This window comes from Cyprinus carpio, chromosome A13 (assembly GCF_018340385.1).
Source record: "Cyprinus carpio isolate SPL01 chromosome A13, ASM1834038v1, whole genome shotgun sequence".
Classification (NCBI taxonomy): Eukaryota; Metazoa; Chordata; class Actinopteri; order Cypriniformes; family Cyprinidae; genus Cyprinus; species Cyprinus carpio.
In genome coordinates, this window is record NC_056584.1 from 24,396,784 (window position 1) to 24,412,152 (window position 15,369).

Below are 15,369 nucleotides of genomic sequence, written 5' to 3' on the forward strand. Positions count from 1 at the left end.
AATATCGCATGGTTTGCTGCATCTCTTTGTGATTCACAAATTTGTATCCAGTTCAGGTTGTAAGAGTACCAGGTTGTAAGTCAGCAAATTATATCACCATTACAGAAACTTCCCAATAAATCTATGACTCTGAACAGCTATATATATTCAGCATGTTCTCAGTTCATTAAATGGTTGTCGGACAAACAGGTCTCGGTCTGCTGGGCTTCGACAGGTCTAGGTCTGGATCTTGATCTCTGGTCTTTAGGAAAATGGTACATACTGAATCATAAAAGGATGAAGAACTAGCACAACGTAGAAGCTTTATATGGTTACATCACATTACAAAGGGCTTTATGTACTAAACTCACACACACACAGCTGTAAGATCTCACCTCTCGTAAAATCACAGGTGTGTGAGGTGTGAGCAGAGGCCTGTGAACCGCGCTTCTCTCACCGCAGGATTCCCCTGCAGGCACAGCTCAATAAAGACGTGTAAATGCATTCAAGCGCTCCTCTCTCACTCCCTCTCCTGAGGTGGTTCACCCCACTGATCGAAAGGTCTGTCATTGGTGCTCGGTTCGGATGCGGACAGCTGTTTGAGTCTCTGGTGGTTGAGTAACATATGGCACAGAGATGAAACTGGGTTTGTCGTTTGTCAGTAAATTTAGAACAATGTCTGAATACTGGGTTTAGCTTGTTAGCATCAGTTTAATGGGGGGAAAAAAGAACTGTGAAAAATGAGCCCAAAATAATAATCGGTAATGAAAGTTTCTCATCTTACTCAGCGTAGGTTTATTCTAGAGGGATTCGGTTTTCTGCATTAGAAATGAGGCTTGGTGTTTCCTGCGGTCTCTGAAAACACAACACTCATTTCAGAAATGAAAGAATGTTCTTGTTCTTCTTTTGGTAAGTTCAGAGGAAATTAAAGCACACTGCGCACCTGTTATATGAAAGTATGACAGAGACACTACTGTACATTTTTTAGCAAACTATCCAGCCACTGTATTTTGGACAATGCTTCACTACATCACGTACAGAAACACTAAACACTACATTCAGATTCATCAGTCGGAATGAATTCAGTTTAATTGAAACAAAAGTTGTGCATGTAAACATAGCCTGTGAGAAACAATGGCACTGCTTTCTTCAGCTCATTACCCTCTCTCTCTTTTCCCTTTCTTGTCTGCATTTCTCAGAGCAACATCTATAAAATATTTATCATACCACAAAGCAAGAGGACGCATTCACACCTTAGACAAATTCATACACAGACGAACAGGTCAATGCACAGTCTTGACCGTATAGATACACACACAAATGGAATGAACTATATTTCACTATTCACACATTCATTGTTATTCTGCTATGATCAAATATGCACATATATTCAACCGAGTATACTGAGAAACTCATCTATAATCTGTCTCCCTCTCCACCACACACACACACACACGCGTGCAAGCTCATAAAAGTTAATGCACGTTTGCTGCAGTCAGGATGTTAATTCATTGGTCCCTGTAGACTCTTACTTAAGGTAAGGTTTTAAAGAGGGAAAGATTAGCTATTCATGCACACAAAGACAAGTGGCTAATCTCCCCCTCCCCGTTCGCTTTGATTCCTGCCTCCTTCCATAATTCATCGACGCTCTTCCGTTCCTGCCGCCCCCCTCTGGGCCAGGTTTCTATGAATAGATGATTAGGACGTCGGAATCGAAAAAATCTGATGAAGAGTCACAAAGCGCACACAGTTTCTGTGGTGAGAGAGCGTTGATGCGCCCATGGCACGCTCCCATCCCACGTTTGGATGTTTGGATATTTCTTATTTTCAATGAATTTCAGTACTAAATCATTGATTTCTTTGCTCAGCTTGTCGTAATGCATTATGGAATCGCCCTCCTCACGAAGGATACTTGAGATGCTTCTTTTTAGCCAAAAGAAAGTACTATATATTAAATGCAGCATAACTGTTATTTTTTCCAGTTAAAATATCTAAAAATGCTAGAAACAAGACTGGTTTACTTGAGAAGTCACACTGCATAACATATTAAGGCTTGTTTTCAGAGAATGTCTCTTTAATACGGGTGTATTTTGTTTTACTCCACTGGCAGATATGTTCTTGTGTTAGGAAAAAACAAGTTAAAAACAAGTAAAAAAAAAACTGCCTGTGTAGTAAAACATAATACCCTAATATTCAAGATATAGTCTAGGAAAACAAGTCTTAATAAGTTATGCTTCTCATGAAAATGTATCTTGTTAAAGGGGAATTGTAGATAGTTTAACTAGAAAATTGCACAAAAATACTCATTAGGAAAAGGAGTTTTTACAGTATAGACAGCTCAATACGTTTTTGAACAAAATTCATGTTTTGCAGAATAGTTAGTGCATATTATAACAGTGTTTTATCATTATAAGCCTGGCCTGATGGATGACAAAAACAAAGACAGCACTTGTATGTGTCACGTAAAAATTTGGTGGCTGAAAATACATTTGCACATTTTTCCAGCTAAGCTGGCTGCAATAGCTGCTTGCACTGAGAGAACGATATCTAGAATAAAACTACAGATATAAATACAGATAAGAAACAGCTTTACATTCAAGCTAAAAGGAAGCAAACCATGTTCTCAACAAATCTTTTCACTTAAAATAATTAAAATGAATTTAAGGGAATAAAGAAAAATGGAAAAGAACAAGAAAAATAATTATTGTAATCAATTTAATATGCATATTTTTAAATGTGCATCAATTCAGTCTTTCCTAATATGCCGAAAATATAGAAAAATACTTCTTGTCTCATCAAAGTCACTAATAAAGTACATGAATCATTTAAATGACAGCCTGTATTTTCAACTCAGAACAGCAGAACAAAACAAAAAAGTTGGGTAGTTTGTATCACTGGTTATTACTGCTGGTTTTTAATATTTCCATCTTAAAACAGCTGTCAAATCACATCTTGCCTTGCACTCTTTCTCCGTTAAAAACTGAAGCATTTTGTAATTCAACAAATTCATGCTTGGTTGGGAACAGTTAACACTGGCAGTTAACAGTTAACTTGTGTCCTCAATGTCTATGGTGGTTATGGACCTGCACTGAAGATACTACCTTTTCAGTCAGTGAGCCTCACAATGGAAACTGGGACATATTTACATTTTTTAGCAAACTATCCAGACACTGTACTTTGGACAATGCTCCGCTACATCACGTACAGTCTCACACTGCTGACTCAGGGATGAAGGTCAAAAGACAGGAACTTTGTGAATTGCTGCTGCTTGGGTGTGAAATAAAGTTAGCTATACATGAGCATCCAATCCCATCTGGCAAAGTCGAGTACGATGGACACAATGAGGACATATTCATCTCTGTGGAGGAGAACTCAAGATGCTAAACAATAGGTGTGCGCATGCTATAAATATGCAACTTCAATTTGCGATTTGTGCTAACAGCTTTATTTTCGTCCAAAGTGACCAGCGAGGTCGACCCTAAAAGTCAATTTACTTCATCAATGACACTGTTAGAGAAGAAACGTGACCTCAGAATAGGCTTTAGTAGCACTGTATTTTAATCCAAGCTCTTTGTTTATTACATAGACTACAAGATGGTGTGGACATGCTTGACCATGTCCCTTAAAAGAGCACCTTAGGGTGTATGACCTGTTTTTATCCAGCAGGGATGAAATGCAGACCCAATCAGGCTGCTTGTGTGTTCTTATGTTGCACCTGTGGGGTTCTGAGAGTCTCTTTAATGCAGTACAAGCAGTGATCGATCCGCTGTCTGCTCCCTGCACAGAGCACACTAAACAAATAAAAAAAATAAAAAAAAAAATAAATAAAATAAACAAAAACAAAGAAAGAAAAAATAAGAGAAAAGAAAGAAAGAAAGAAAGAAAGAAAGAAAGAAAGAAAGAAAGAAAGAAAGAAAGAAAGAAAGAAAGAAAGAAAGAAAGTAGAAAAGAGTAAATATTAAGCATCCAGTGTCTGTGGGTGTTTGCTTTACCTGTTGGACATTGATCCAGTAACCGATGATTTTGTCCACAGCGCTGGGCTCTTTCTGTGTCCACTGCAAGATGTAGGAATAATTGTTCTTCAGGGTGCGAATGGGGTTTGGAGTGTCGTAGTAAAACTCTGCATTATACGGCTGAGCTAAATGAACAAACAAACCAAAACAGAGCACGACTAATTAGTCAAACACTTCAAAAAGATAAACTTTTACCAACTTATTTTGCAATGCGGAAGTAAGCTATTTTCGGTGAATGTGTGATGCTTTCGATTCATTAGCCGCTGTAGATGTAAATAACTAGTAGAATAACTATTTGTACTACAAACTGTTGTGTCTATAAATATGTCAATGCATTAAAATAATATGATATAAAAAAAAATTAGTTTGCAAGATCAAGCGGCATAATGGACTGTTAATAATAATGTTAAAAATACGGTGGATATTCGACTGAAATAGCAGTGGTTCATTGAATATAATGTGGAAAACTTGTTTGCCATTCTAGGTATGCATAGTTAATTGTTAATAGTCATTTTATTATTGCAGGAAAAAAGCCATTATTGGATCATGACCCAGTGAGTGAGAACCAATTATCTAGAGCATCAATGAAGGACAAGCGTCTCATTAAAGGAGAACTGTTTAATTTAGTGTCACCAAACGGAACTGCAACACCGGGGTGTATTTTAAACTTGTTTAAAATAATTACTTTTCAAATTTTGTCTGGTGCAGCTATTTGCAGTGCTATTTGTGAGGAAAATACATGCACCCATGAGCAGCTATGCTGTGTTAAAATACATTTTTATTTTAGTTAAAAAATTTTGGCGTTCATATGTCCCTTACAAAGACATATCATGGTAACCAACACACAGTAGTCACTGAAAACCAAAATACAGTAATTACTGCAATTATTTTTAGTGTAGACCCATAATAAATAAATATGAGATCTTCTTCAATAGTGTAAGAGGCTAAAAAAAACATTTTGTCATTTATTTACCATTGGCCCAAACTAACAGAGAACATTCTCACAACTTTGGCTAATGTTTTTTTGTTTAACATTTAGCATTTAGACAACATTCAGAAATAACATTTTCATAACTTAATTGGAATGTTAGCAAAAAGTTCTTAAAACATACTTTTGTTAGCTGGGGTACATTCCTGCAGAAATGTCTTTCGTAGTAGTCAGAGTAAGGAACACTGCATGCTAAATGTTGCAACACAATTCCTTCCAGTTTTACCAAATCTGCAAGTTACACAGCAGCTAGGCCTATAACAGCAGTCATATTAGTGTGTGACGATAGAGCTAGCTGATTAGGATTAGCATTAGCACCGCTCAGCTGTCATGATGTGTTGGCAAAGCTAAAGATAAGACCCTACTGAGAAGGAAAAGCCTTACAAGTCTGCAAAGATGGCAGCCAATTCTTTTCCCCCACAGAGAGAACAGAAACACCTGGGCCTTTTGGAAGTGTACTGTATAGTGCCACATCCCCGTCTGGAGTTTCTTGGCAGATTTTTACATCAACTAGCATAGTAGTTAACAAAGTTGGCAACTCAATTCTAAGGAGTGAGTGACAGCCGTTTTTCACATAAAATATACTAATTCTCATTTTAATGCTATTCATTTTCCCAGGAAAGCAAGTAGAACTGATTATGTGATCCCAGATGGAAGATCCAGTTTAAACTAGCTTGAAGATAGTGATTTCATGTGGTTTAGCTGGTTCTTGCTGGTCATTTGTGGTCTTTAGTTTGTCCAAGCTGGTTCAGGTAGTTGTAGTAATGTCTTAAAGATTCGTTCTTCTGAGTCATGTCATTGAATCAGTTAAACCAGTTCACATAAACTCTGAATGATTCATTTATGAATCTGCAACTGGACTTTACTAAACTGAGAAGCAACATTTTATAAATGTTTCAAGAAGGGTTTATATTATAGCTTAATAAGCCACATTATGATGTGAATAGTATTTTTGAAATGGTTCACTGAAACTTTTTGAAAGATTCAATTCGTTGAAATTAATCAAACTCCACATCTAAATAGTTGATCATCTATTCTAGCAGCTTTTGGGCTCAGGCTGAAATAGCAAACCAGTTGTTAAAGGGGACATTGGATGAAAGTTTCAAAGTTTAGCTTGTTTTGAATTTAGTTAGGTTTCTGGCGTGTCTGCAAACTTAGAAAAGTGGAAAAGAAAACACGCAGCCAGTTTGTTATGGGCAGTCTTGAGTCTGAAACTTTTGAAAGTTTACATTTTCAGCCAGTTTCTACATAGATAGCTAGCTATTTGAATAAGACCACCTCCGAGCCTTATACAGATATATCCCCTTGTCTTGTGTGGACACACCCCACGAAAGAGAAGAGTCGGGTGAGCAGTAGCTCATTATCATTTAAAGAAACATGCACTGAAAGAGTTGCTATGAACAAAGCTGTTTTTGACCAGGTAAAAAGGGTGTTGTTTTACACAACCATTGAAGAATTTTAACCAAAGTATGTTACAGACATTATATAAAGAATCATTCCAACTTATGGAAAATGGGCATCCAATGTCCCCTTTAAAGACAAAAATTAGATGTCAAATTTATAGGTCTAAGGCTATGTTTACACGACAATGATGAAGTCAAAAACTGAAAAGTTTTTCCCTTGCATTTTTAAAAAGTTTCATGTATGCACGACAATGTTTTCAAAACAATTCACGTTTACACATATCCACGAAAACGTAATGTATTACGTATGCCAAGCCAGTAGTTGGCGCTGTCACCTTGTTAGTACACAGCAACTGTAGGGAAGTGACGATTATATGTTGTATATGATGCATCTCTACTGTTGGTTGTAATATTGGTGATGTAAATCCACACTTTGCTGAAGAAGCGTTAGCAAACTCTTGAGCAGCAACAACAGTACCATGTAATCCTCCATTGTTGTGTATGTTTGTTCGCACTTGCCTGTAAAATCGACACATACTGCACATATCTACATACCTAACACGTACTACGCAGGTGCATAACATCACCATTTTCAAAGATTCCCATTTTGGGTGTTTACACGGAAACGATAAAGGTGGCGTTTTCAAAAACTTGCACTTTGAAACCCGTTTTCAAAAGTATGTGTTTTCAGTCCCCAAAACGCCGTTGTCATGTAAACGAACAGGCAAAACGCATAAAAAGAACGACCCCTAAACAGTAACTGGCCACCTACTGGTATGACTTGGATTTTTGCAGCAGGGATGAAATTAAATAAAACATACTGTTTGAGCTTCAAACAACAGGAATAACAATACAAACAAAATATAACTTCTGACTCTTGACAAAGTTTGGTAACCCTCCTATATCAAGAATATCAGACCCAAAGCTACAGGAAAGCATGAAGATCAATTCTCCCACATTATACCCACATAAAACATACATACGTGTTTTACAACTCACCAGACACAATGAAGGTGCAGGTTGAGGTACCGACTCCATTGCTCACTCTGCACTCGTAAGTGCCATTATTAGTGGTGTCTAGTTTGAACCGGAGCTGAGGGACACTTTGAGGGTCCACTGGTGGAGTTCGGATGGGCATCCCATTACGGTACCAGCGGGCACTGGCTATCCGGTTTGGATTGGACTTGAGAACCAGGCATCGGAGATTGACTGTCGAAAGCGTTTGAGAACGGACATCTAGCAGGACTGGATCCACAACAGGAGGGTCTGTTGGAGAAAGAAAGACTATTACACTGGAATTCATCCTTGATTCCTCAACATTTTTCAGTGAATATTTTGGGTAAAATTACAATTTTAAAGTCATTTTTCATCTATTGCATCTGTTTTGGCCTTCTTTGCTGACATTTTGACTTCTATCACGGTTCACTTTGCTAAAACGTTCTCAAACAGCATTTCTTTTTTTCCTTCACTAACAGGGAAAAAAAAATTAAGGAAAAGAAGATATTTTTACTTCCCACATAAACACCAAAGCATTTAGGACACAACACATGAATCCATCGCACATGCCGACGACATTCAGATGACAGATTGTAAGCGACTACCTGAATCATTAAGATGGGGTCCACATTGTTTCAGCTAATTGCACGGAATCAATCTATATAGTGTGCAAGAGCTAGTGACTAATTATACTCTAGCAGGGTCTGGTTAGACACTCTGCATGTATGAAGTGATGTGACTGCGAATTAGCATCACAGCACCTCAGGCATACATCAACAGTACATTACTGTAACTAATAATGTGCAGAGACTGTGGCAAAGCATCAGAGTGTAATTAACTTATGAACTTAAATGCAATGCTTTCACTGACAATATAATTATAAATCCTTATTAGCTTCAGACTGATTAACTCTTTGGTTGTACAGGATGACATCTCTAATGGACAATCCTTTGAAATATAGCCTACATCTAACATTCAAAACGATTATCATCCCCATTTTCCATGATCCAACTAATTCCTGATGGATTTTTTTTTTCTATTTCTCTTGAAAAGTATGACACTTTGACTCGTGTTCACACACAACTGCCAAAATGATCACAATCAAACCCATTTAAAATTCCCACAAGGTTCTCAGGGTGGTGCTTTGGATCTAAGACTAAGAAAACAAACAGCATGGGAGAGAACTAATACTCAAGTCAAACCATTCCATAAGTGGCACAATTCTTTGAAGTAAAATAAATAAATATATTAAATAATTATTAAATAATTTACATACAAAAACAGTATTTGGTTGCATCCCACATATTGCACATTTTGCATTAATTTTTGCATCATAAAACTAATTGGATACAGTGTGTATATTTATTTTGATGATTATTTATTTTTTTCCCAGAAATAAAATATACTTAGACATGTCCCAAATGTTGCAAAGAGGTTAGGTAAACTTAAATGAATCTGAATAGAAAAGCAGCTGCGCTAGCAACGCCAGAGTCACAAGTTCAAATCCCATGGAATGTATGAACATAAATTATGCATATTCATTATGCATGATGAAATGAATAAAACAGCTCATATGATTTTTTCTCGGACTTTTCTTACTTTTCTGAAATGTGTCTCTTTTTACTGATTATTTGTTGTCAATAAAAATGCTGAATGCATTGAAAAGATATAAACGTGGTGAGCAAAGAAAGCATAAAAACAGACACAGACAAGACAGAAAGAAAGTGAAGTTGGGAAATGCATAACAAAAGGTGTCGTGAATGTTACTGTACAGTTTATAGCATTATAAATTCCCTTGATGTGACGGGACGATCATCAGTGTTGCATTTCAACACAGTTTGAGAAAAACATTTATCTTAACTCAACAGGAAGAGGTGATTTCCTCTCATCTATTCCCATAATGAAGTTTACACAAGACTATTTTTATTTCACAACACAGGGGTTCCAATAAACAAACTATAATCATCCGTCTCATGTGAGAGGACACGTGTCTGTAGTCAAAACATAATAAGCTTCAGCCACCCAACAACACTGATAAATATGAGCGCAAAGATAAAACTAATTCAAAATAAAGACACAAACGAATGCATATACTATATACGTACATATTAAAGTATAAAAAAAAATTCTGTCATTGGCCATTAAAAGTTAGGAAAAGAAAAGGGGGAAATTGAGAATATAACGGTACTGATATTTCATGAACACAATTATTCAAAGCAACTATAAATCAAAGATTTTTTGCATTGTGATTTTTTGCATTTGCTCATTACAAACACACAGCTTATGTATTACATTTCCACTTTCGGGTGAACTATTCCTTTAATAATGATTACCGAGTACATTCTCTGTACTCTGTAATTCATGAAAAATAAAAAAATACCTTTTACCTTACCTTACTACCTTACTAGCCTCTCAATGCCTCTCAGTGAAATGTGGTTCAGATTCAGGCAGACGCTGTCTGTCTCTCCTGGCACAGAGAGACAGGACGGGGTGTTAGACAGCATCCCCCTGTCTTCAGCTCCAGAGAGACAGGCAGAGCCACCTGGCTCATAAATCAGACCTGCCGTGGGATGAAGCACAGCGGTGGGCTCTAAACTGCCTCCATCCTGCAATACTCTGCATTAGCCGGGCCCGTTACAGTAGCGATATTGACGGAAGATAGAAACAAAGGGACTGAGGATGTGAAGACAGACTAGATGCGTGGGGGAGAGTGTGATTCATACAAGCTCTTAATGAAGCTATCACTCATTTAGCTGCAACACAGCATTCTGGGATTTCTCAGGCCATAAATCCATCCCAAGAACTTCAATTTGTTCACAGCATGCTCTGCGTTACATGTTTCAGGATATATTGTGTTTAAGTCACATGCACACCTTTTATACTTCATCTCTGAATGTACGGGCTGTGCAGATTCATTGACTGTGCTCTTTAATAACAGTATAAATCACGTAGCTGTTGTCATCGTTTATCACAATTGATCACAGGCCGAGCAATGACATGCTCCGCTCACCTGAGACAAACTCGTTTACCTAAACTCTATCCGCCAGATGGAAAGAGACATATACTGAAACAAGCCCTGTCACACAGAATATAATAACAATACAGCATAGGATCAATAAAAAAAAATCTAAAGAGATATCAAAATGAGTTTACCAGCATAGCAGACACATACAGTACATCCAAGTCTTTTACACACTGTAATTAAAACAAAGATAAATTAAGTACATTTTCCAATACACTTGCAGTCTTTCTACTTCAAAATTGCATGTCTAACCCTGTGCTGCGCTGAAAATCCTTTACCCAATTTAGTGTTCCGGGTCAAAAAAGACAGATCTATATAAAAAAGCCTGCTTATAAATCTTGGATTAAATTTTTTTGACAGCATGTTTTCTTTCAATTAGCTCAGATCTAAACTAGATCCAAAAAGAAATACAAAACCAGTTAATAAAATTATTATGCATGCTCAGTTCTTCTGGAATAAACATTAGGTTCAATGCCTTGTACACAATGGTATCAGTTCATGGCCTGCACCTTGTGGGGCTTGAACCAGCAGCCACCTGGCTTTCCCAGCCACAATGTCACAGCTCCAAAAAGCTCTTTGTGTGACACTCACGGTCAGATACTCCTCCTGTGCAGTGAATGCACTGATGCACACTCAAATTCAGCATCGTCCTGTAATTTTGAAGCAACACAATAAACATAGGATCCATTATGAGAGCATGGAGTGCTTTGCTCCGCTAATGGCTCGTGTGAAAAGGGCTGATGCGCACTGAGTGGTTCAGGGTTTAGCCTGTCTATCTTTTGTGTGGTTGTGCGTAGAGCATTAATGAATTCAAGGCTTTTTAGTGTGGCACTAACAAAACGCACTCCACGCGGGCATCATAATGCATTATGAAAACTCTGAACGCATTAACACTCCCGCCGGACCCCAAATGCTGCACCTAAAAATAGAAGGATCAAAATCAGTGATAATGGCCCATTGGGTCTTAATGGAAAATGTGTGTCACTTTTGCTCGTTTGGTCATGCGTTTAGAGACTCAATCTATCCTCGGTCAGTGGATCGCATTACAATCAAGATTAAAATCACATTAGAATGTGCGACACCAAATCAAATCTAATCACGTCATCGATTGAGGCAATTTCACAATAGACTTCATTACCACTGTCCTTTCTCAGGCAGGCACAGGAATGCTGTTGTCTCTGGGATGTGTCCATGTGTCAACTGACAAATAATGTTCGATAAGTCCAGTGGTCTGGCTGACTGACAAATAAAAACCTTCTGTGATCTTATAGAAAGGCTAGAGTGGGACTTCCTTTGAACACTTTGGATAACCTTTTAACTCTAAATCCTTTTAATTTATGGTTAAAACTGCTATAGAGTTTGGCTGCGCAATATAGACCAAAACAACAAGCAAACTCACTTAGTAAACATGCAATGTTGTTCACAAGCCATTTAATGCAATCGGACATACAGGTCCTTCTCAAAAAATTAGCATATTGTGAAAAAGTTCATTATTTTCCATAATGTAATGATAAAAATTAAACTTTCATATATTTTAGATTCATTTCGCACACCAACTGAAATATTTCAGGTCTTTTATTGTTTTAATACAGATGATTTTGGCATACAGCTCATGAAAACCCAAAATTCCTATCTCAAAAAATTAGCATATTTCATTCGACCAGTAAAAGAAAAGTGTTTTTAATACAAAAAAAGTCAACCATCAAATAATTATGTTCAGTTATGCACTCAATACTTGGTCGGGAATCCTTTTGCAGAAATGACTGCTTCAATGCGGCGTGGCATGGAGGCAATCAGCCTGTGGCACTGCTGAGGTGTTATGGAGGCCCAGGATGCTTCGATAGCGGCCTTAAGCTCATCCAGAGTGTTGGGTCTTGCGTCTCTCAACTTTCTCTTCACAATATCCCACAGATTCTCTATGGGGGTTCAGGTCAGGAGAGTTGGCAGGCCAATTGAGCACAGTAATACCATGGTCAGTAAACCATTTACCAGTGGTTTTGGCACTGTGAGCAGGTGCCAGGTCGTGCTGAAAAACGAAATCTTCATCTCCATAAAGCTTTTCAGCAGATGGAAGCATGAAGTGCTCCAAAATCTCCTGATAGCTAGCTGCATTGACCCTGCCCTTGATAAAACACAGTGGACCAACACCAGCAGCTGACATGGCACCCCAGACCATCACTGACTGTGGGTACTTGACACTGGACTTCAGGCATTTTTGGCATTTCCTTCTCCCCAGTCTTCCTCCAGACTCTGGCACCTTGATTTCAGAATGACATGCAAAAATTTGCTTTCATCCGAAAAAAGTACTTTGGACCACTGAGCAACAGTCCAGTGCTGCTTCTCTGTAGCCCCGGTCAGGCGCTTCTGCCGCTGTTTCTGGTTCAAAAGCACACGCCTGTGCACGGTGGCTCTGGATGTTTCTACTACAGACTCAGTCCACTGCTTCCGCAGGTCCCCCAAGGTCTGGAATCGGTCCTTCTCCACAATCTTCCTCAGGGTCCGGTCACCTCTTCTCGTTGTGCAGCGTTTTTTTGCCACACTTTTTCCTTCCCACAGACTTCCCACTGAGGTGCCTTGATACAGCACTCTGGGAACAGCCTATTCGTTCAGAAATTTCTTTCTGTGTCTTACCCTCTCGCTTGAGGGTGTCAATGATGGCCTTCTGGACAGCAGTCAGGTCGGCAGTCTTACCCATGATTGCAGTTTTGAGTAATGAACCAGGCTGGGAGTTTTTAAAAGCCTCAGGAAACTTTTGCAGGTGTTTATAGAGTTAATTAGTTGATTCAGATGATTAGGTTAATAGCTCGTTTAGAGAACCTTTTCATGATATGCTAATTTTTTGAGATAGGAATTTTGGGTTTTCATGAGCTGTATGCCAAAATCATCAGTATTAAAACAATAAAAGACCTGAAATATTTCAGTTGGTGTGCAATGACTCTAAAATATATGAAAGTTTAATTTTTATCATTACATTTTGGAAAATAATGAACTTTTTCACAATATGCTAATTTTTTGAGAAGTACCTGTATATTTGAGTACGATATAGAATATTTGAGGGAAAAAAATCTGATTTTATCCACCTCGATAGTGATTATACACTACAACTTAAAAGTTAGGAGTCAAACTTTCGAAAGAAATTAATACTTTTATAAAGTAAGGATGTATTAAACATTTATAATGATACAAAAGATTCAAATTTTCTATTCAACAAAGCATCCTGAAAAAAATATATCAGTTCCAAAAATAATCAGCACAACTTTAAAAAAAAAAAAAAACAAGTTTCATGTGCAGCAATATTTCACAATATTACTGTTTTTACTGTATTTTTGATTTTTAAAAAAATGCAGCCTTGGTGACCATAAGAGAAAAATTTGAAAAAATCTTCCAGACCCCCAAATTTAAACTTTATTATGCATAAAATATACAGTCAGAAATTCTATATATATATATATATATATATATATATAATATACACACACAATATATATATATATATATACATACACACACACACAATATATATATATATATATATATATATTATATATATATATACACACACACACACACATATATATATATATATATATATATATATATATATATAGATATACATATATATATATATATATATATATATATATATATATATATATATATATTATATGGCAACCCATAAATAAAAAGCAGGAGGCTGAGAATGTGCTCATTTATGCAGATCATGGGGAGAAGTGCACTTCACTGCTTTCTTGTAAATCATTTCAATGTAGCAAGCTACTTATAGCTTTAGCAGTTTGGCAAACTAACATTTCAAAGTAGTTCCCCAATTTAAAACTTCAACACTTACACTCCACATTGAGCTGCACCTGACCCTGTCGCCGTTTGATGTTTAGGCCGTTGTAAGGAGCGGTTTGGCACCGGTATGCTCCCATCATGTCCCGCGTCACATTGGTCAGACGCAAACGGCCATCACGTGTTTCCAACACCCAATCCCCCGATGGCATGGGCAGGTCCTTGTTTGCACGAGACCAAAGAACAGGTGGGCGGGGCTTACCATCGACCAAACACACAAGCTCTGCGGTACCGCCCTCACTGACATTGACCACACCCCCTCCAACTGGCACACTCAGAACAGGAGGAATGACTGGAAAAGAGGAAAACATAGTCGTAAGAGGAGATGTGTTGGTTTTGGAAGTCTGACCATTTAAATGAAATAAAATAAGAAAATGATATAAAATAATAGCTAATGTGTACCAAAAAACACATTGCATCTTCTCTCTCTATATTTAGCTTTAGTGAATCATGACACTCAAATGTGATGTTTATGAAAAATAATATGCAACATCTTGTCATCATTGTAAATCTGCTGACACTGATAAAAATAAAACAATTTATCCCAACTATTTTAAAAAAATGCATTTGGAATAGTATTTTATTCCATTAATTAATAAACTAATTCAAAACATGTAAAAAAGAAAGTAAAAAAATAAAACAATACTACTACTCAATCAGTGTTGCAAAGTTAATGTCACAGTTCTTTTTTAGCTTGCCTAAACAAGGTTAATTGGCAGATTAAAAACACATAAAAGAAACTATTAATTGTGGTACAATTTAGAATAATTTGTAAGATAAGATAATTGTTGTTTTAGGACACTACAGTGTTAAAATCTACTGGACCAACACCAAAACACAAAGGAAAAAACATTCAAAATAATGACCATATCGGGAGGACAGACTTCAAACAGTAGGACAGAAAGATCATAAAGCGAGAGATAAAGAGACTGTCAGATGATCCGATTGATCATGTTAGGTACTGCAGTCAGAAACAGAGAGTAACCCCAGAGAAGGTCGAAACTTCAAGAACAAAAAAAGAGGAGAAACGCAGAAAAAAATAGCATCCTGCTGAGATAAGAGAGAGCAGATCAGAGGGGATGCAAATGCATGAGGGCGTCAGTATTTCCCAGAATT

The 15,369-nt window shown here is 37.3% G+C and overlaps 1 protein-coding gene across 1 annotated transcript in view; it reads right to left on the reverse strand.

Moving 5' to 3' along the window:
* LOC109081570 (MAM domain-containing glycosylphosphatidylinositol anchor protein 1-like) overlaps nucleotides 1–15,369 on the reverse strand; it is a 179,705-nt gene that overhangs the window by 49,501 nt on the left and 114,835 nt on the right. The window contains exons 9-11 of the mRNA XM_042769445.1: nucleotides 14,249–14,545; nucleotides 7,383–7,649; nucleotides 3,961–4,117 (exon numbers count right to left, since the gene is read on the reverse strand). Of these exons, the coding sequence (XP_042625379.1) occupies nucleotides 3,961–4,117; nucleotides 7,383–7,649; nucleotides 14,249–14,545 (721 nt within the window). The remainder of the gene's footprint in view (nucleotides 1–3,960; nucleotides 4,118–7,382; nucleotides 7,650–14,248; nucleotides 14,546–15,369) is intronic.